Raw genomic sequence first — 19717 nt, 5'->3', positions numbered from 1 at the left:
GCTGGAAAGCTTCCTCCTAGCACAACTCAGGGGGTCTCTAGCAGAAGGAAACCCTCCCACTCCCTGTCCCTGTTTGCTGTGCAATGAACGCTGCCTATGGCAATGTGCCCCCTGGACAGGGCTCCTGGGTGCTGGCTTCTACATCAAGAGGGGGTTTAAAGCCTTGTGCTCTTCAGGGGGTTGCTTCCCTAAGCTTTAAGCTAGGCTCAGCATCTGCCTTGGAGGGTCCAGCGCTGCCTGTTGGGTGGTTCCCAGCCTGTATTCCAAAGCTGAGGAGCAGTGGGCTCTGGTTGGGTTGTGTAGTCACGAGGAGAAGCTCCAGCACTCTGAGCACTGTGCTTGAAGCGCTCCTCAGTCACAGTGTGGTGGTCACAGACAAGCTTCCCTTGGGCAAGACAACAAGTGGGGCTCCCCAGCAGGCTGAGGTCAGACAGTGGTCTCTGTTTTCTTCGCAGCTCGACTGCGAAGGTGCTGGCGTATGAGGCTCTTCTCCTTCAGGTACCTGAGGAGGGGAGAGGGGGGGAGAGGGAATGTCCTTAGCTGGCACAGGAGCCTGCAAAAGCTCAGCCCAAATCCTAACATGCTGCTCCCAGAGTCACAGAATGGTTTGGGTTGGAAGGGACCTTTAAAGAGCATCGGGTTCCACAGGGACACCTCCCACCAGCCCAGGCTGCTCAAGGCCACATCCAGCCTGGCCTTGAACAGCTCCAGGGAGGGGGCATCAAGTGGGAAGGCACAGTAAGGACTGGGCATAGAGCAGACAGAGCAGGACCTGCACCCTGCCACAAACCCACACCTGGATGTGTTCTCCTGGACCCACAGTGACCCCACTCATCTGGCCCCCACTGACCTTGCAACTGTCTGCTGGATCTCCTGCTGCTCCTCCTCATTGATCCTGTGCAGGATCGATTCCAAAAAGGGAAGGTGGAACTGCAGGTACTGAGCAACCTGGCAGGATGAGAACCACACATCAGCAGCTGCACTGACTGGGAGAGCCACTGAGCTCCTGGAGCTGGGGCAGACATACATCACTGCTGATCTCCTCCACGTCCCTGTCCATCAGGAAGAACTTGGCCACCTTCTCCGAGGGCCCCTGCAGGAGCCTGTGCAGGAGGGGAACGTCTGCGCTCCTCAGCTGCTTCTTCTCTGGGAGGGACAAGAAAAGCTGTGATGCTCAGAGCACACAACAGCACTGAAGGGGCTGACCCTGGGCTTGACCCTCTCCTCAAACCAGAACTCCACAGAAATGCTGTAATGTGCCAGGTGAGGTCCATGCCTGGCAGTTCTCACCCCCACCCCTTCAGCTGAGGTCACTTTCCCTTTCTCCTTAAGAAACCAGGAGTCAGCTGCTGCAGCAGCAAGCATTTTCCCTGGCAGATGAGTGTTTCGAGTTGGGTACCTGGGACCCAGGACCACCACCCAAACTCTCGGTGCAAATGCTCCCCAGCACTGCAGCAGCAGCCTGGCACCACACAGCCAGAGTGTGGCATCCCCAACAGCCTTTTAACTGCAGGAGAAAGGTCTCCTCCTTGCCCACAGCGTGCAGACAAGGCCAGCTGCCTGTGCTGAGTCCCAGCACTCGGCTCAGCAGCCCACACAGAGGACACCCAGGGCTGCAGTGAGGCAGCAGCAGTGCCCAGCTCACCTCCAGAGGCGTGGATGATGTAAAGAGCAAACTCCTGGGGGCTGTTCTCTATCTGCCAGACACAAACAGGGGTTAGTCACACACCCTGCCCCAGCAGGCCACTGCCAGCAGATGCCCTCTGCTCCTCCACTCAGATCGGGGTCTGAGCAGGGTCCTGCCTGGGGAAGAGCTAAAAGCCACTGGGTTGCATAGAGTCATGGAGCTGCTTGGGTTGGAAAGTGCCTCTAAGAGTCCAACCCAACGCCACCTTGGCCACCAAACCATGGCCCCAGGTTCCTTGAAGACCACCAGGGCTGGGGACTCCACCACCTCCCTGGGCAGCCTCTTCCAACCCCTGACCACTCTGGCAGCAAAGAAAATTTCCCTCACCTCCAACCTAAGCCTCCCCTGGCACAGTTTCAGGCCATTGCCTCTCCTTCTATCCCCTGAAACTAGGGAGAAGAGACCAACCCCCACCTCACTGCAGCATCCTCTTGGGCTGCTGCAGAGAGCAATGAGGTCTCCTCTCAGCCTCCTCTCCTTCAGGCTGAACAATCCCAGTTCCCTCAGCTGCTCGTCCTCAGCCCTAGCGATCCCGAGCACTACCTGTGGCTCTCTGGAGCGTTCTGCGGCCCCGGGTCTAGCAGCACGCCTCGGGCGGAGCCAGAGCCGCTCCGCTTGAGCGGCGTGCAGTTGCCGGAGGCTGCCACGAGAGGGCAGCACGGCCGCGGCCGCAGGCATCCCCCCGCAGCCCCCCGAGACCATCGACGCCAAGCAGCAGCCCAACCCCACCAGGGCCACCAAACCATCGCCACAAGTGCCGTGGCCACAGGTTTCTGGAGCACCTCCAGGGATGAGGACTCCATCACCTCCCTGGGCAGCCTCTTCCGACCCCTGACTGCTCTTGAAGTGAAGAAATTGTTCTTCATATCCAACCTAAGCCTCCTGGGAGCATTTCCAGAGTTGCTCTTCCCTCATTACCTTCTAGGGGACCTCTCTAGATCCAAACTGCTGAGAAAAGCTTGTAAAATGAAGCCAGCCCAGGTGGCCTTTTCTGTGGTTGGCACCATCCTCACCCAGGCATTCCCTGCCCCTCCATCCTCACCCGGGCATTCCCTGCCCCTCCATCCTCACCCGGGCATTCCCTGCCCCTCCATCCTCACCCGGGCATTCCCTGCCTCTCCCACTACACTCCACTTAACCTTCCCAGAACAGCTGCACTTGCTCCTGCAAACAGACTTTACAGGATGGTTTGGGTTGGAAAGGACCTTCAAGACCATCCAGTTCCAACCCCTCTGCCACAGGCAGGGACACCTCCCACCAGCCCAGGTTGTTCCAAGCCTCCAAACGCTGCCCAACCTGGTCATGAGCACCTCCCTGGAGGGAGCAGGAGTTACCTTGAACTTCCTCAGCAGCTGCTCTATGACCTGCCTTGTCCTCATCTGGCTGTTGATCCTTATCTTGGTTTCTGATCCAAAAGCTGGAGTGAAAACCGAGGTCTAGGAACAAAGCAGCAGAGCATGAGGACTGTCCTGGGGGGGGAGGGCTGTAAGCCAGCAGTGCTGCAGGAGAGGACAGCTGTTGGGTTTGCCAGCACACAGCAGCACCCTCCCTACCTCATAGTTGTAGAAGTGGCCATTGATTGAGAACCTGTGAGTCTCCTCCTCTCTCCTGGCTATGGTGGGGCCCCTGGGCCTCCTGCGCAGCGCGGCCGCCTCGCTGCGGGCCCTGGGCAGGGTGGCACAGTCCTGCTCCTGCTGGCTCTGGGGCTGCAGCGTCAGGCTCTGGTAGCAGGGGTGGCCTAGAGAAACCCAACTGCATCAGCCCTGCTCTGCCCCCTCGCCAGCACCCCCCAGGGAGGAGGCAGTGGGCAGGAGGATTGCTGTGTGTGAGGGAATGGGAGAGGAGCCACAGCAGGACTCAGCGGAGAGAAGGGCAGCGGCACTCACTTGTCCCCAGGGCTGGCTCTTCCTCAGCAGCCTTCACTGTGTCCCCACTGATGTGATGCAGGTCATCAAACTCCCCCCAGCGTGTCATGCCCCTGAGATACCAAACACAGCCACAGCTGAGGGCTCCTCATCAGCTCAGGCATTGCCCGGCTTCATGCCGTTTCCACCCTTGCTCAGAACCTTGAAGACCATCCAGTTCCCACCCCCTGCCACGGGCAGGGACTCTTCCCACCAGCCCAGGTTGCTCAAGGCTCCATCCAGCCTGGCCTTCAACACCTCCAGAGAGGGGGCAGCCACAAGCTCCCTGGGCAACCTGTGCCAGTGTCTCCCCAGCCTCACTGTAAGTCACTGCACTGCCCCTCGTGCTGTCCAAGCCAGTTCTGCACCAGAGCAGGGATTTAACCCAGCCTGCTTTCAAGCTCAGCTCGATGCCAATGTTTCCACAATCCACTGCAGCACCTCCCCAGCAGAGCCTCAGGCCACTCACTGCTGACAGAACACCCCAAGTGGCAGGAAATGTCACCAGTTCATGTCCTATGCCCACAGCAAGCGAGATTCACCCAGCTGCAAGGAAGGTGCCAAGGCTCCTGGCTGCGCTCCATGCATGGCAAAGTTCATCCAGGCTCAAGCACTGGAGCTGCTCCACATACCTGAAGGCATGTCAGGGCAGCTCCAGCTGCTGTGACTCTGAGCTCCTGCTTACTCAAGATCCAGATCTCCAGACACATGAAATCAAAGGCTAAGCACAACTGGAAGCAGCAGCCTGCCCTGTCCTGCAGGCCACATGTGCTCTGCACCAGCAGATGTGCTCAAGGTAAAGCACAACATCTGCCCCTGGCTTGAGTTCTTGAGCCTGGAGAGGAGAAGGCTGAGAGGAAACCGTATCAATGTCTCTAAATAGCTGAGGGGTGGGTGTCAGGAGGAAGGGGCCAGGCTCTTTTGGGTGGTGCCCAGTGACAGGACAAGGGACAGCAGGCACAAGGGGGAGCACAGGAGGCTCCACCTCAACAGGAGGAGAATTCCTTATGGTGAGGGTGCTGGAGCCCTGCAGCAGGCTGCCCAGAGAGGTTGTAGAGTCTCCTCTGCAGGCTTTCAAGACCCATCTGGGTGTGCTCCTGTGTGCCCTGCCCTGGGTGCCCCTGCTCCGGCAGGGGGTTGGACTGGATGATCTCCAGAGGTCCCTTCCAAGCCCCACCCCTCTGTGACCCGTGGCTGGCCAGGTTACATCCCCCCCACCCCTTCCAGCAGCCCACAGCTCAGAGGGGCACTGCTGGCAGCCCCCAGGTTACCTCTTGGCAGGGAAGTGCCCCCTGCCCTCCGCTGCCTTCAGGGTGACAAAAGAGGGAAGCTGCTTCTCGTCCTGGATTTTCAGCCTGATGGGGTGCCGCACGCCCCAGGAGATGGACAGGAGCCCTTCAACAAATGGCTTGCCTCCTTCTGGCTGCAACAAAGGACCAGGGAGTGAAGCAGCAGCTCTGAGTGACCACCAAGGAACAGATCCTCCCTCAGAGTGACAGGGAGACAATAAGAGGCCAGCGCAGCTCTGGGACAGTTAGCCCGAGAGCCTTTGTCATCTCCATACCTCAGCTCTTGCTAAAGCCTCAGCTGACCTGGTCTGCTGCCAGCATTAGCCCAGCTCTGGCCAGGAGGCTTTCCAGCCACCATGCCTCACACACTGGCAAGTCAAACCCTGTCTGCTCTACTCACACAAGCACATCTTCTGCAGCCAGGGTGCCAAGAAGGTGGCAAAGGGGAGGAACAGCTGCTGGCCAGGAGGAAGCAGCAGGCAATGAAACCCTCTGGCTGAGGGTCAGAGGAGATACAGAGCTGAAGGGTCTGGAGAGGAGCAGCTGAGGGAACTGGGGGTGTTTAGTGGAGGAGGCTAAGGGGAGACCTCCCAGCAACCTGAAAGGAGGCTGCAGTGAGGTGGGGCTTGGGCTCTTCTCCCTAGTCTCAGGGGATAGGAGGAGAGGCAATGGCCTGAAACTGTGCCAGGGGAGGCTTAGGTTGGAGAGGAGGGAAAATGTCTTGGCTGCCAGAGTGGTCAGGGGTTGGAAGAGGCTGCCCAGGGAGGTGGAGTCCCCAGCCCTGGAGGTCTTCAGGAAGCCTGCAGCCATGGCACCTGGGGACATGTTTTAGTGGCCACAGTGGTGTTGGGTTGATGGTTGGACTCAGTGACCTTGGAGGGCTTTGCCAGCCCAAACCACTCCATGATTCCATGATCCTTACCTGATTATGTGACAGCTGCAGGTTTTCCTGATCAGAGTAGTAGGAGTTGTAAGTCTTCAGAAGAGAATTGAGCTGCTCTCTGGAACAGAGCAGAGCAGAATGGGTCAGAACAGAAGGATTCCCATCTGGCACAAAGAGCCAGGTGCTGGCAGCAGGAGGCATGAGAGACCAAACACCCCGGGGCAGGGCAAGGATCAATGCCTCAGCCTCCAGCAGAGGAATTTTGTCAGGGCACTGGGCTGGTCCTTGGGTGCTATTTTAAAGGCCTGATACACAGAGGACATTAAAGTCACCCCAGACCATGAGTAATTAATGACACTGCCCCGGAACAGCTTTGTACTTTGGACTGGTTGCAGTCAGCAGGGAGCAGCAACCAGGAACAAGCTTCTCAAGCACCAGGGCTGCAGCTTGTTGCAGTTTGTCCCCTCAGGATGGTTTTCATGGAGTTTTGGCTTTCAGATCTCGTTTCAGAACAGCTACAGCATGCCCAGACAACACATCTCAGTGGCCAGCTAACACATCTCACTGTCCAGCTTCACACTAAGTCTTTGCTCAGAGGAGAGAGGATGGAGATGAAGAGAGCCTCTGCCAACAGCCAGGAGACAGAGGTTCATAGAATGCTTTGGGTTGGAAGGGACCTTCAAGATCATCCAGTCCCAACCTCCTGCTATAGACAGCCCAGGCTGCTCAGGGCCTCATCCCACCTGGCCTTGGACTCTCCAGGGAGGGGACATCCACAGCCTCCTTGGGCAACCTGTCCCAGTGTCTCCCCACCCTGTCAAGAATTTCTTCCCAGTCTCACTCTCAATCTGCCCTCAAATCTCAAGTGTGCTGGCATTTCAAAACAAGCAAATCAGAGCTCCCACACAGGGAGGCCACAGCCTCCTCCCCCTCTGTTTGGCAGCTTTGTGTGGCAAGACAGAGCTTCAGTCACTGCATTTTGACTGCAATTTCCAAACCTCCTGGGAAATGCTAGCAGAGCCTGGGCCACCCAAGCTCCTGGAACCCTGGGTGTGCAGAGCTGCAGCAGCATCCCAGCAGGCTGGAGGCACAGTGCAGGGCTCTCAGCCGTGCAAACACCACTCCCAGCTGAGCTAACAGATGTGCACAGCCCCACCACCGACCTGCCCAGCCAGCCCTCGGCAACAGGAGACCATAAATGCCAGGGTGCAGAAGCACAGGCTGGGGGGTGATTGCTCTGGAGCTGTGGAAAAGCACCTTCTGGCTCACTGCTGAGCAGCTGCTGGCCCCCAGGCAGCACTAAGAAGTCAGCAGCACAAGGGGACAGGCATGGAACTGCTCTTCACATCCTATAGGGTATTTAGCCTGGCATTCAAGACAGCAATTCCCACCAGCACAGGTCATTAAGCATGGGAAACTGTTACACAGCAGTGCCTGAATCCTTCCTCATGGACAATCCGAGCACCAGAGGAGGTGACAGACAGAGAAGGTTCATTGCAGTCCTGCAGTGGAGAGGGAAGGCACCGAGTTTGTTTCCAAACAACGTCTGTTTCCCTGGGTTTGCTTGGTATGAGGCACTGGCAGCTGGACCACAGCTAGAGAGCATCTGCAAACTCTTCAGTGTAAGCTCCAGGCACCTACCCAAGCTGTCCAAGACCCATGGCCCATCAGAAGTACAACTCCTGCACCCATCCTCAGTAAAAACAGACAAAACCCCATCCTAAACCCAAACCCAGGGTGTCCCAGCTGGGGCTGAAGGAGCTGGGGGTGTTCAGCCTGGAGAAGAGAAGGCTCTGGGGACACTTTATAGCAGCCTGCCAGTACCTGAAGGTGCTGCAAGAAGGACAGAGAGAGACTGTTGGCAAAGGTCTGCAGTGACAGGAGCAGGGGCAATGGCTTCAAAGTAGAGCAGAGCAGACTGAGACTGGCTGTTGGGAACAAGCTCTGCACCATGAGGCTGCTGGAACACTGCAGCAGGTTGCCCAGGGAGGTGGCTGGGGCCTCATCCCTGCAGGTATTCAAGGCAAGGCTCAACAAGGCTCTGGACAACCTGATCTAGTTGGGGATGTCCCTGCTGACTGCAGGGGGTTGGACTGGACGAGCTTTGGAGATCCCTTCCAACCCAAACCATTCTATGATCCTATGTCACTTTTAGCCCTGTCAATGAAAACCAAACCAGGTGGGAGTGATGCTGAGCTGAAATTACATTTGACTGCTTCAGTCAGCTCACCAAGAGCACAGAGAGCAATGTTGGGGCTGCAGGAGCCTCTGACCCAGGACAACTGGCAGAGCATTGTGCAGCAGCTGCTGCCAGAGGCACATGGAGAGGAGCCTCACACAGCAGCAGGTCACACGAGGACACGGGCTGCAGCACTCCAGCTAACTGCATTCCCTTCCACCACTCTGGAAGTGAATTATTCACTTGGTTAACCTACCACAACTCCCCCCAGAGGTTTTGAAGTGGCTTCACGGGCTCCAAAGCAGCATTTTTCACATTCACTTCAAGTCACTGGGCTCTTAACTCCTCCTGTGAAAGGCTTTGCTTCCCCTGTGCTGGATGGAGCAGCTCACCACAGGCTGCATCTCCTGGGCCAGGGATTGTGTTCAGCTCATCCCACCAAGAGTTTAACTGATATCAATCAGGTGCAAGTGCAGTTGGGCTCATGCTGGCTAAAGGAAGCAAGATGAAACACATCCTGGACACAGGCCTCACCCAGATGCAAAGTCAGATTAAGAGCCAGGGAGGAGAGCTGTGGTTGTGTGTGACCCAAGCTGTGGCAGACTCACTGACCCTGCCTGTGAGCTGCTCAGAGCAGCAGTCCTTTGGCACTGTGCAGCTTAAAACCTCTGGCAATCATCCTGTTGCCAGCTGCTACTGTGCAAGCTGCTTCCAGGTAAAGGGCTGGGGAGATCAGCTCCCTGGAGATGGATTAGGAATAAATAAAGACTTGGGTCACACTGAGGCCCATCTATCAGTCTGTGCTGGGTACAGAGGGAAAGCAAATCCTAGGCTAAAAGCAGCTGGTGATGAGGTGAGGCTTCTCTCCGAGGCTGGTTCCCTTTCTCAGAGCAAGCTCTGAGGATTTTGACTTGGTTTCTGTGCCTCACCTGGAAAAACCTCCCAGCAGCTCCCACAGAAGTTTGCACACATAAATTCCCCCAGGTCTCACCCTTGCATCAGGGCAGCCAGCAGTGACAAACCACCCCGCAAGATGCAACAGCAGCTCTCCCTGTGATGTGCCTTTGGGTACTGGAGACAGTAGAAAAGACAATTCTTTGCCTTTTGCAGCCCCAGAAAGGAAGAGCAGCTGCCTCAGCCTCCTCACTGCCTTGTTGGAGCACATCTGCACCAGGAGTGCCCAAAGCCTGCCCTGACCCAGAGGCAGCTGCTGACACCTGCAGAGCTCGGCTGCTCTGCTGAGGCTGCTCCTCAAGGCACAGCTTTGTGACCACAGCCAAACACAGCTGCTCACAGAGGCCAAAGCTAAGGAACTGCTAGGACAACCCAGAGACAACCCCAAAGGTAGCACTGACTGCAGGTGCACCACTTTCCTCAGGAACAGAGGCAGGGCAGAAAGGAGCCTCAAGGACAAGTGTGGCAAGCCACAAGGCAGAATGGGTCCACTTGAAAGACTAACTCAGGATAATTCACCTGTGTCCTCTTCTCCCCAAGCCCTAGGCCTTTACCCAAGGATATTTGTGGCAGGTCTGCTTCAAGACACAGCAGCTCAGCCAGGCAAACAATCCCACATGCTTTGGTCAGCCTTTTGATCCAGCCGTTGTGCAATCCCCACCAGCAGGCTTGCCACATCAGCAGGTTTGCATGGCACAACGGGAAGAGGAGCAGCAGAGCACAGATCTGAGGTAGAGATGAAGGACAAGAGCCTGGGAGCTGCACTGGCAGCAAGCTGGAGTGCAGATGGAACGTGAGGGATTCCTGAAACCCCTTGGTGGGGTTTGCAAAGCAGAGAAACTTGAGCAGCACTTGAACCCACGGCTGTGAGGCAGAAGAGCCTCAGTCAGGACCCAGCTTTCACTAAGAGGGCAGCATACAAAGGAACAAAACCCTAGAGCCATGGCTTCATCTGGGACACTCCAAACGCTTCCCAGGCCAGGTGTGGGGAAGGTCACAGAGCTCAAGCAGCTCTGCCAGCAGCACCCTGTCCCCAAGCCAGCAGCAGCACGAAAGGAACGGCCGCCAGGAGGGGCTGCGACCCCCGGCCCCGGCCCCGGCCCCGGCCCCGGCGAGCTTTGGGCAGAGCTCCAGCATCCTCCTGACCAGGGCAGACACCAACAGCGCTCCTGGGGTCCAGAGCCCATCCCTACTGCCGCTGAACTCCATTCGGTTCCAAGCAGTCTCAAAGACAAGAAGGTTTTCTTCCCCTGTTTGGAGCCTTCTCTCAGCATCCTCTGCAAGTGCTACCCCATGAAAACCCCACGGGCTTTGCTGGGAGCTTTGGAAGCCCTGTGAAGGGCAGCTTTCCTCTGCAGACACTCCACAGCCAGTTGCAGGACCTGCTGCTGCAGGCTCAGCTCTCACAGGACCCCCTGGCAGTGAATAATCAGGGAGTAACTTGAAGGCAAGCAGCCCATTAGACGTTGGGGGCTGTTTAACACTTTACCTGGTCAGGAACTTCTCCTCATTGATGGAAAAGGAAGGCAGATGCTGTGCTTTCATAGTCACTTTCTTCATTTATTCAGAAGAGATGAACCTAAAGAGAAGGTTAAACAAAACGACATGCAGTCATGTCTCTGAAGGGACCACAACAAAGGCAAGTGGAGCAGGCTGGGACTCTCAAGCTAAGGGGCAGTGATGCCATGTTTTAACTCCTCTGTATTTATTCCTGCCCAGGTGTTCCCCATTCCCACTGGGAAAAAAAAGCCCTGAGCCATCCCCATCAAGTGTCTCCCAGCACCTCAGACCCCAGCTGCTGCACACACCAGGGCTTTTAGGACAGCTCCACAACTCCAGTTGTGCTCCACTTGCTCGACTGCAACCCAAGGACCGGTTAGCATTCATCTGTTAATTAAGGACAGAGCATGGCCCAGGGTCACCTCCAAAGAAGTGACTCAGCTAGCCACCCCCAAACAGGTTTGTAAAACTAAGCAAGAGGAGAAGTGTTGATCACTGGCAGCATCCTGCAGCACACAGAGCAAGCAGCTGGGACCTCAAAGGGAGAGCAAGGCTGTAATTAAAGTGATGTAGCAATGTAATTTATAGCTCTCCACACAGTCAGCCCAGCACTCTGGGTAGGCAGCAAGCCAGACCCAGCAGACTCTAACAGTGCATCCTCCAGTGAGCTTCATCATGGAGCCCTGGCAGCCTTCAGCTCCTTTCCTCAGTCTGCCTTTTCGTCTAGCACCTGAAGGGGAGCGAAGGGACTCAGATTCATGATGGACAACTGATGCTGCACTCACAGCACTGAGCCTTGACCCAAAGAGTGGCATCACACAGATGGGGGAGGAGATGAACCCAATCCTTAGAATCCATCCAAAGTCAAAAAGAGAGGGTTTGCAGACAACTACATGACCTTTAGAGGAAGGTATTTTGACAAGGGCTTGAAGTGATAGGATGAGGGGGAACAGATTGAAGCTTGAGGAGGGGAGATTTAGGGTGAAGATTAGGAAGACATTCTTGACAGTGAGGGTGGGGAGACACTGGAGGTCCCTTCAGTGTCCCTAACCCTAAGCCACACCATTCTATGGCCTTTGGAGGTCCCTTCCAAGCCAGACCATTCTATGATTCCATCTTCACCTCCCAAACCCACAGGAGGTGTTCACCCCCTCTAAAGCCCGAGTGCCCTGCCAAAACAAGCTTCAGGTGAGCAGCTGGAGTTCAACAGTGCTGCACCCCTGAAGAAACAAACCAGGAAGCATCCACACAGCCCCTGGCCTTTGAGTGACAGCCATCAAGGCAAGAGCACACCTGAAAGCCCAACCAGCCCAGAGGCTTCTGCAGAGATGGGTTTGTGTCTAAGGCAGAGACTGCTGCAGGCCAGTGGAATGGTGTCCTTCCTCTGCCTCCCAAATGAGCTCAGGAAGCAGCAGCCACACCTTGAAATCCCATGGGGTGTGACTGACTAATACCCCCCTGGATCAGCTCTCTGTGGCAGTGTAAGAGATGCAGAGCAGCTGATGGACCTTGGCACTGGAATAAGTGGGCAGCCACTCCAGCTTCCCCCCCTCTGCCAGGAAACACATTACCAGACAGACCCATGGAACTGCTCAGGTTGGAAGAGCCCCTTGAGAGCAAGTCCAGGCACTGACCCACAGCTCCCAGTCCCACCACTGCCACTGAACCACATCCTGCAGCACAAAGTCACCGCTCTCAAACCAGAGCAGCCAGCCCCAGCAGCGCTTCACTGCTCCTGGTTGCGTCCCCTTCAGCAGAGCTTGACCTTAAAGTGATTGATGTGAGAGGAAGAGCTGATCCCTGCAGCCTGAGAGCAGTGATCTGTACACACAGAGAGCAGCACTCAGCTGCTGCTTTGTTACCCCCCTGAGTGGCTCTGAGTCAATCGTTTGCCTTCAGAACCTTAAGTCTGTCCTTAAACCCGCTGGGTGCCACTCAGAAGCTGCCAAGGAAACAAGCTGGAGGAGCAAGTGGTGGCAGCAATTGCTCACCAACATCTCCTCCCCCCTCACTTGTCAGCTCAGCCTGGCCTTTTCTCTACAGCTGCCTCAGAAGCACAAATGCTTACTGCCTCGTCCTCAGTGCTGTGACCAGCTCTGCTTCACCAGACCTGCACACAACAGCCCCAACAGCACCAGCTCAGCGCCCTCCATGCACCCTGACCTTCTGCCAGCCCTTTCTTCAGTTAACCCTGAAACCCCTGGGTTGAGAGCAGGCAGTGACTAACCCAGCACAATGCCCTGACACCACAGGGGACAGTGTTTACACTGGCACTCCATAAAGCCACCCAAGCTGCCACTTTTGCTGTCACCTCCTAGACTTCTATTGCTGGCTGTGCCACTTCCCTGTTCTTTCCAGAAAGCAAACAGAGGAGAAGTGTGGGTTTGGTGGGGTTCCCCCCCTTTTCCCCTTTCATTTGAGCTAAAGTGTGCTCTTTTCCCAGCCCTCCCAACAATGTGTGGCTGTGGCCATCTATTCAAAGCTGCCTCCTGCATTCCTTACATTAAACTGGACTAGAACAGCCAAATTCCCTCAGGTAAGGCCTTGAAAGCAGGACCTTGGCTGACCTAAGGCTTAACTAAGAAGAAGCTTAACACTTGGAAGAAAACTGACTGAAGCCTGGAATATTTTTGGAAGGAAAGCAAAGCAGAAGAAGAGAAGCTCCTGGGTGGCTTTCCAGCCCCACCCAGATGTGTTCCTGTGCGACCTGTGCTGGATTCTATGCTCCTGCTCCAGCAAGGGGCTTGGATTCAATGACCTTTGGAGGTCCCTTCTAACCCCTGACATCCTGTGAGCCTGTGTGAAAGGCAGGAATAAATAAGTGGAGCTGGGGCAAAATGAGCAAGAAGGAAGGCTGCAACTGATGGAGAAGCTGAGGAAAAGGCAAGGGAAAGAGCCCCAAAGGTGCAGGAGAGTCACTCGCATCAGGGCACACAGCACACCTCACAGGCAGTGAATTTCACCTTCCTGTCAGATTTAAGTCCTACCTGAAAGACATTTTTCCAAGAAAAAGTCTTTGTGGAGTGACAGAGGAGAGGACTTGCTTAAGAACAGTGATCTGGAGGTGCTTAAGGGGCCAGCACGGGGACAGGACAGCAGAGGAACAGCAGAGCAAAGGGAGCAGCAAAGAGCCAGGCAGGATTTTACACAAGGGTTAAAAAAAGCATCTGCAGAGAGGGACATCCAGAGCTGAGCCCAGCAGGAGCAGTCAAGCAGCATCTTGATCTGTCCCCAGCAGCCTGGTTGTGCTTTCTGGTGCATCCATCCATCACGGCAGGGACTGCGGAGCGAGCAGCGAGCTGCACAGAGCTCCCACCACCGAGGGACACTGCAACCCCAAACCTCCCCAAGGACTTCTGCCTCAGTGCTTCCCAAAGCTGTCCCAAGCCCGCAGCAAGTCAGGGTGGTGGGACCTTGTCTGTTCCTTGTGCAGAAAGCACAAGGCTCATCTGCATTAACTCAGCGCTCACCATACACACCCCATACACCGAGTCATCTTCTACCTGCAGCAGGGTCTGGTGTCCAGCAAGAACTGGGACCAGTATCTGTTTCTGCACAAGGAGTTCAGGCCTCAGTCACATCCTTCGGAAGCTGAGCTCCAGCAGAACACTGTTACCAGTCCTTGGCTGCTCACACCCTGGGACGGGCTCTGCTAACCGAAACCGAAGGCGAGTTGGCGCTGCTCTGGGAAAGCAGCCCCTGCGCTTCCCGAGGCGTGGAGGGGAGGCAGAGCAGCTCCCTCCCTTCACACCGAGCTGCTGGAGCAGGGCTCACACCGAGCCCCAGCATCTCCTCGCCCCTCACTCCCGGCGCAAGTCACTCCCCGCGGCAGCTCCCTTGGCTAAGATCCCTTTTACCGCCAAAAAGCAGGCAAGGTCACCTGCCCGGGGGGCAGCCCACGGGCTGCCCAGGTTAATCACCACAGCCTCACACAAGCCTCCTCCGGGCTGAGGACCTTTCCCGTGAGTTTCTGACCGAGCGTTTCTCCTTCCCTCCAACGCCGCGATCACCCCGACGGCATCTGCCCGGAGCCCCGGGCGAGCGCAGGACCTGCTGGCTTCTCCTGACACTGCAGCCACGGCAGGCTCCGGTTGTGCCTCACTCCCCTGCACGCCAGCCCAGCAGAAGCTCCCTGTGCCCACCTAGCTGTGCCTCACTCCCCTGCACGCCAGCCCAGCAGAAGCTCCCTGTGCCCACCTAGCTGTGCCTCACTCCCCTGCACGCCAGCCCAGCAGAAGCTCCCTGTGCCCACCTAGCTGTGCCTCACTCCCCTGCACACCAGCCCAGCAGAAGCTCCCTGTGCCCACCTAGCTGTGCCTCACTCCCCTGCACACCAGCCCAGCAGGAGAAGCCTCCCTGTGCCTCACTCCCCTGCACACCAGCCCAGCAGAAGCTCCCTGTGCCCACCTAGCTGTGCCTCACTCCCCTGCACACCAGCCCAGCAGGAGAAGCCTCCCTGTGCCTCACTCCCCTGCACACCAGCCCAGCAGAAGCTCCCTGTGCCCACCTAGCTGTGCCTCACTCCCCTGCACACCAGCCCAGCAGGAGAAGCCTCCCTGTGCCTCACTCACCTGCACACCAGCCCAGCAGCAGTTCCAGGTCCCTTGCCCTGAGCCCTGGGAGAGGCATGACAGCACTGGCTGACAGCTACCTCTGCCACTCCATGGAACCCACCGGGCTGGTAATGATCACTGTGCTGAAACTGGGAGCGCTGGCAGGCCGGGACACTCCCAGAGCTCGGTGCACGTCGGGAGTATTTACCTCCCCACCTTCCTTCCTCCAGCGCTGACAGGAGCTGCCTCAGCCAGGGTCACACCTACGGGGAGGCTCCGCTTAACGCTTTCATCTCGAACTTCACAACCAGAGGCAGCCTGCTGACTCCCGGGAATCACTGGCTGCCAGGGCACACCCCAAAACATCCTCTGCTGGGCTTCAACCTCTTGCCTCTTCCTTAACCCCCCCCTAGGATAAAGTCAGTTCTCCTTCCCCAGGTACACACCAACCTTCGGGGCTTGGTGAGCAACCCAGCCGCAATCAGCTCCTGCCTACGTGTGTGGATTTACAGCACCACGGGAGCTGGTGAGAGCACAGCTCCACCGCTTCATCCCATGCAGCAGAGCCAGCTTTTGCTTATCTGTACAAAGCCTTATCACTGTTACTCACTGGGCAGCTCAGAGTTGTCTGTCAGAGAGCACTGCAGCTCAGCAGCTCTTGCATAAGGAGATGTTGAAGCTGTGGAAAACATCTGAAGCAACACACACCCATCCCAGCTCCCACTCTGCCCACCCATCTAGAGCAGGCAATTTAGGCACAAGATCAAGCCTGGCACTGGAAGTTATTGGGCCACAGAGAAGAGCAAGAAAAAGAGATACTGAATTTGCCTTCAAAGCCATTTTCTCACACCAGCAGTGATAGCAATTCATTTACAACCTCTACTCTATGCAGTTTCATGTTAAGGAGAGGCAAAGCAGACCCACAAACAGTTCCTGCTCACATCACCCCCACTCTGGTGCACTTCTCTCAAGAGCTGGACTCGCTGCAGGACACCCAACAGAACATCCTTGATGTTGGGATTCCACTTTGCCCTGCAGTGAGGATTTCACAGTTCATAAACACTGAGAACTCCCTCAGCACACAGGAAAGAGACAGCCACCAGCTTTCTGCTCACTTCACAGCAGCTCCACGCTGTGGGAGCTTAGAGCTTCAAGCCAAGCTCAAGCCCTGGAGCTGCCCCATCTCTCCTGGGACTGGCACAAGCCTCCACAACTCGTTGAAAGCCAGAGGTGGGATTTTTCCTGTCACAGCTTCAGACCGTGGAGCGCTCTGCCCGATCAGGCAGCAAGCACAGCCTGGCACCTGCAAGTCTCTACACCGAGATAACACCAAATCTGACAAGCATCCACCCTGCTGGACACACAGCCCTAAAGCTGCTGGGTCCCAGGAGGTACCTGAGTATTTTTAGATCTACCCCCCCACGTTATCAGCTTGCAACAGGGCACCATGGTGCCAACCTTTCGGCGTAACTCAAGCTTCAGTCTGACTCCCAGCCACGAAGCTTTTGTTTCTTTGAGATTAATTCAAGGTTAGAGATTTAATTGAAGCTTAGAGATAGCTTCTTTAAGTCTACAAGTTTCAAAAGCCAATCCTTTACTTACCTGGACTCATGCAAGAACCTCAGTATTAAGACAGCAGTGGAAACCTGGTGGCCACAGAGGCCCAGAGGTCTCCTTCCCAGGCAAAGCAGCTGTGTTGGTCTTTACCCTGGCTCGGTGACCATGGCTCTGGGTGGCTTCCGGCTTTCACTCTCACACTTGAGCTGCTCCTACCAACCTCCTAGTTCTGGTCCCATTTGAGTCACACAAACACCTGATAAGTTCTTTATGGAGCCTGGTCAGAGCAGATTAGGAATAGATAGCACATGGGGGAGAAATCTTTAAGGGCACCCAGCAGGAAGGAGTTACTGCAAACTCCAATGCTCCTCTCATCAAGGACATCATGCACAGAGCAGGGGGTTGTTGGATGATTGCTTCCCCCCCCCTAATCTTTCATAATAAACATTGTTTATATGCCTGGAAAGCTAAGAACAAGTCACAACCTGGCTATTTCCTCCCCTGACTGAAAGGGTAATGCTGATCTCTTCAGAGCAGGCAGGGAAGGTGATGATCCCCCAGACTTTAAAGGCTCTGTTACATTTCTGGCTCCTTGCATGATTAATTTTCAAATCATTTCCAGTTAATAAATAATTGGAAGTTGGAGCTCAGCTGCTTAGTAACTCGGCCCCAAATCATTAACAAGCAGCCTGCTAAAGCCAGAGGAACATCTCCCCACCGGAGAAGTGAAGAGCTGCCTGCTGTGTTTTGGTAGCACACAATCAAACCAGCAGCCTGGCCACGGCAAGGTGATGCTGGACTCCAGGGGCAGTGTTTTAACAGACAGAACAGGACATAGAGGGGCTCAGGACACACTTCTCTGCTTTAGAGTGAGGAGGAAAGCCCCTAAGCTTCCTGACCAGCAGCTGCTTCTGGACAATTTCAGATCATTAACTCCAAAGCTGGGAAATTCTTCCTGGCCTTCCCGAGCCAGCTGCTGCAATGCAAAGGCTGAGCCTCAGCTCACCAGGAGATTGCATTCAGAATAGCAACCAATGAAGGAACTGAAACCAGCTGGATCTAGCCCACAGAGGACCTCCCATTCTTCAGCAAGATTATTTTCTGTCATCACCCCAGAGTGCCAACAGCAACACTTGTGTGCCAGGACATGTTTTGCAGACACCAGAGATAAGCATGGAAAACAGCAGCTAGGAAACAGATGATTAGCTCAGATAATTAGCTCAGCAATGCACAGCTCCACTGCAATGCTTTAACATGGGCCACAGCCCCTCTGTGAGCTGGGGAGGGGGCACAGGTCTTTAAGGGGTAGGACAGAAGCAGAGCTGCTGCTGGAAGCTGTACCTGTGCTGAAGGCTCTGGGCTTTGACATCATCTGATGAGCTGGAACTCCACAGGTTCTGACCTCTGTCTGCATGCAAAGGCAGCTTGCAGAGGTCACTGCCTTTATCCTCAGCAGCCACGGTGACCTAAGCACCAGGAACATGATCAGTCAGGTATGATGACTTGGCAATGATCACCTGCACCCATGAGGTCACCCTTTTGATGTCACAGAGCTTTAGAAAGCTGTACAAGGGTTTGCATTGCCTGGAGCTACAAAATCTTACGAAGGGCAGAACCAGAGGGAGCTGCCCAGTCCAAAAGAGCTGCAGTCAGACAGCTTCAGCCAGGAGGAAAATCCCCTCCTCACCACACCCAGCCAGCTCACACAGCCCTCGTTAGCTCCACACAAGGCTGCCAGACCCAGCCTCTCCTCAAATCCAAGGTTTACCATGGAAGATTGCTTCCTCAGATGGATTTCAAGATGTCTAGATCTGTGCTGCTTCATGGCACACACCCCCCAGCCACAAGCAAGACCTCCCACAGCAGCCCTTGGCTGGCACAGTGCTGGCGGGCAGGGGCAGTGGGTGCTGAGTGCAGCCCACGCTCCTGTGGGTGCAGGGCAGGCATTCCTCACATTGTGTCCCCGTGGCTCTGTGTGCAACATTCTGCACGGTGGGCTGAAAGCACAAGGAGTGATGCAGCAAGCTGCTGGGGAAACAGCAGAAACCCAGCAGCATCTGAGGCTTCTCCAGGGAGAGTACTGCCTGAGCAAGCAACAGCCCTGAGTGTGTCCTCCAAACTGTTCTGAGAGAGAAGTGGCTGCTTAGTTTCTGTGCTGCCTGAGCTATCTGCCCAGGCAGGAGAGCAGATGATCTGCAGGCATCCATGGCATTCAGCTTTTCATTTGCTCCTGAAGCCCTCCCAGGGGCACCAGAGCAGGAGGAAGTGCACAGGCTGACTCGCTGAGGATCTGCCCTGGGTCTGGTGTGAGGAGACCTCAAGCTCCTCACCTCTAGGAAAGTTCACCTCTGACACTGAGACACTCTGCTCAGTTCTGCTGCCAATCACCCCCAGACTCTGCCAGTGCCTGCTCAGGTCACTGCTGCCCTTCCCTAAGGCTGCTTCTCTATCACCAGCTCAAGGAACCCCTCTGGGCACCCTGGTCTCACAGGTGTCCCCAAGATTAAACACATGCCCATACTTACAGGGTCATATCCATGGTCTTCTCCTGAGTGTCTCATTGCATGGATCACATTTGCCTTCTCACTCTGATGCCCAAGGCCCCAGACTCCTCTGAGCAGGGCCCTGGAGCCCAGTGAGCACTGGGTGGCAGCTGGAGGGCAGAGGCGGTAGCATTTCAGCGGTGCTGCCTGGAACAAGAGCATCTCTGACTGAGGGGCTCCATCTCCTCCCAGTGCCTGGCCAGCACACTCCCAACCCACCCCAGGGGTCGTGGGAGTTACAAGGGTGACATTTGGCCTCATTGTGGGGGACATCTGAATGGCTTTCTGGTCTAGCAGTGCTTGGGCAAGGCAAAGCCAGATGAGGGCTGCAGCACCTCCCCCTTGGGGACGGGCTGGGAGAGTTGGGGCTGGAGAAGAGAAGGCTGCAGGGAGACCTTAGAGCAGCCTGCCAGTACCTGAAGGGGGCTGCAGGAAAGCTGGAGAGGGACTTTGGACAAGGGCTGGGAGTGACAGGATGAGGGACAATGGCTTTGAGCTGGAAGAAGGCAGACTGAGACTGGAGATGAGGAAGAAAATCTTGCCAGTGAGAGTGGGGAGAGACTGCAACAGGCTGCCCAGGCAGGCTGTGGCTGCCCCCTCCCTGGAGGTGCTCAAGGCCAGGTTGGATGAAGCATTGAGCAACCTGGGCTGTTGGGAGCTGTCCCTGC

The 19717-nt window shown here is 55.9% G+C and overlaps 1 protein-coding gene across 1 annotated transcript; it reads right to left on the bottom strand.

Moving 5' to 3' along the window:
- Nucleotides 1-426: 426 nt before the first annotated feature.
- Nucleotides 427-17966, bottom strand: RASSF6 (Ras association domain family member 6). Its single transcript, XM_009897027.2, has 11 exons — nt 17848-17966; nt 10386-10475; nt 5803-5881; nt 4863-5014; nt 3574-3665; nt 3241-3425; nt 3022-3123; nt 1646-1697; nt 1028-1146; nt 851-948; nt 427-502 (listed from the first exon to the last, which is right to left on the bottom strand). The coding sequence occupies exons 2-11, from the start codon at nt 10454-10456 to the stop codon at nt 427-429; spliced, it is 1026 nt and encodes a 341-aa protein (XP_009895329.1). The 5' UTR covers nt 10457-10475; nt 17848-17966.
- Between the last annotated feature and the right edge of the window lie 1751 nt (nt 17967-19717).

Source organism: Dryobates pubescens, chromosome 24, assembly GCF_014839835.1.
Source record: "Dryobates pubescens isolate bDryPub1 chromosome 24, bDryPub1.pri, whole genome shotgun sequence".
NCBI lineage: Eukaryota > Metazoa > Chordata > Aves > Piciformes > Picidae > Dryobates > Dryobates pubescens.
Note: the sequence above shows the minus strand (reverse complement) of the source record. Positions and strands in the feature narration are given on the sequence as shown.

Bases quoted from the DNA above. Each gene is read 5' to 3' on its own strand.
- RASSF6 (XM_009897027.2), bottom strand. From the start codon at position 10,456: ATGAAGAAAGTGACTATGAAAGCACAGCATCTGCCTTCCTTTTCCATC. The intron at 5,882-10,385 runs GTAAAGTGTTAA...GCTCTGTTCCAG, and splicing joins GAGGAGAAGTTCCTGACCAG to AGAGCAGCTCAATTCTCTTC. The intron at 503-850 runs GTCAGTGGGGGC...TCCCCTCCTCAG, and splicing joins ATCCAGCAGACAGTTGCAAG to GTACCTGAAGGAGAAGAGCC.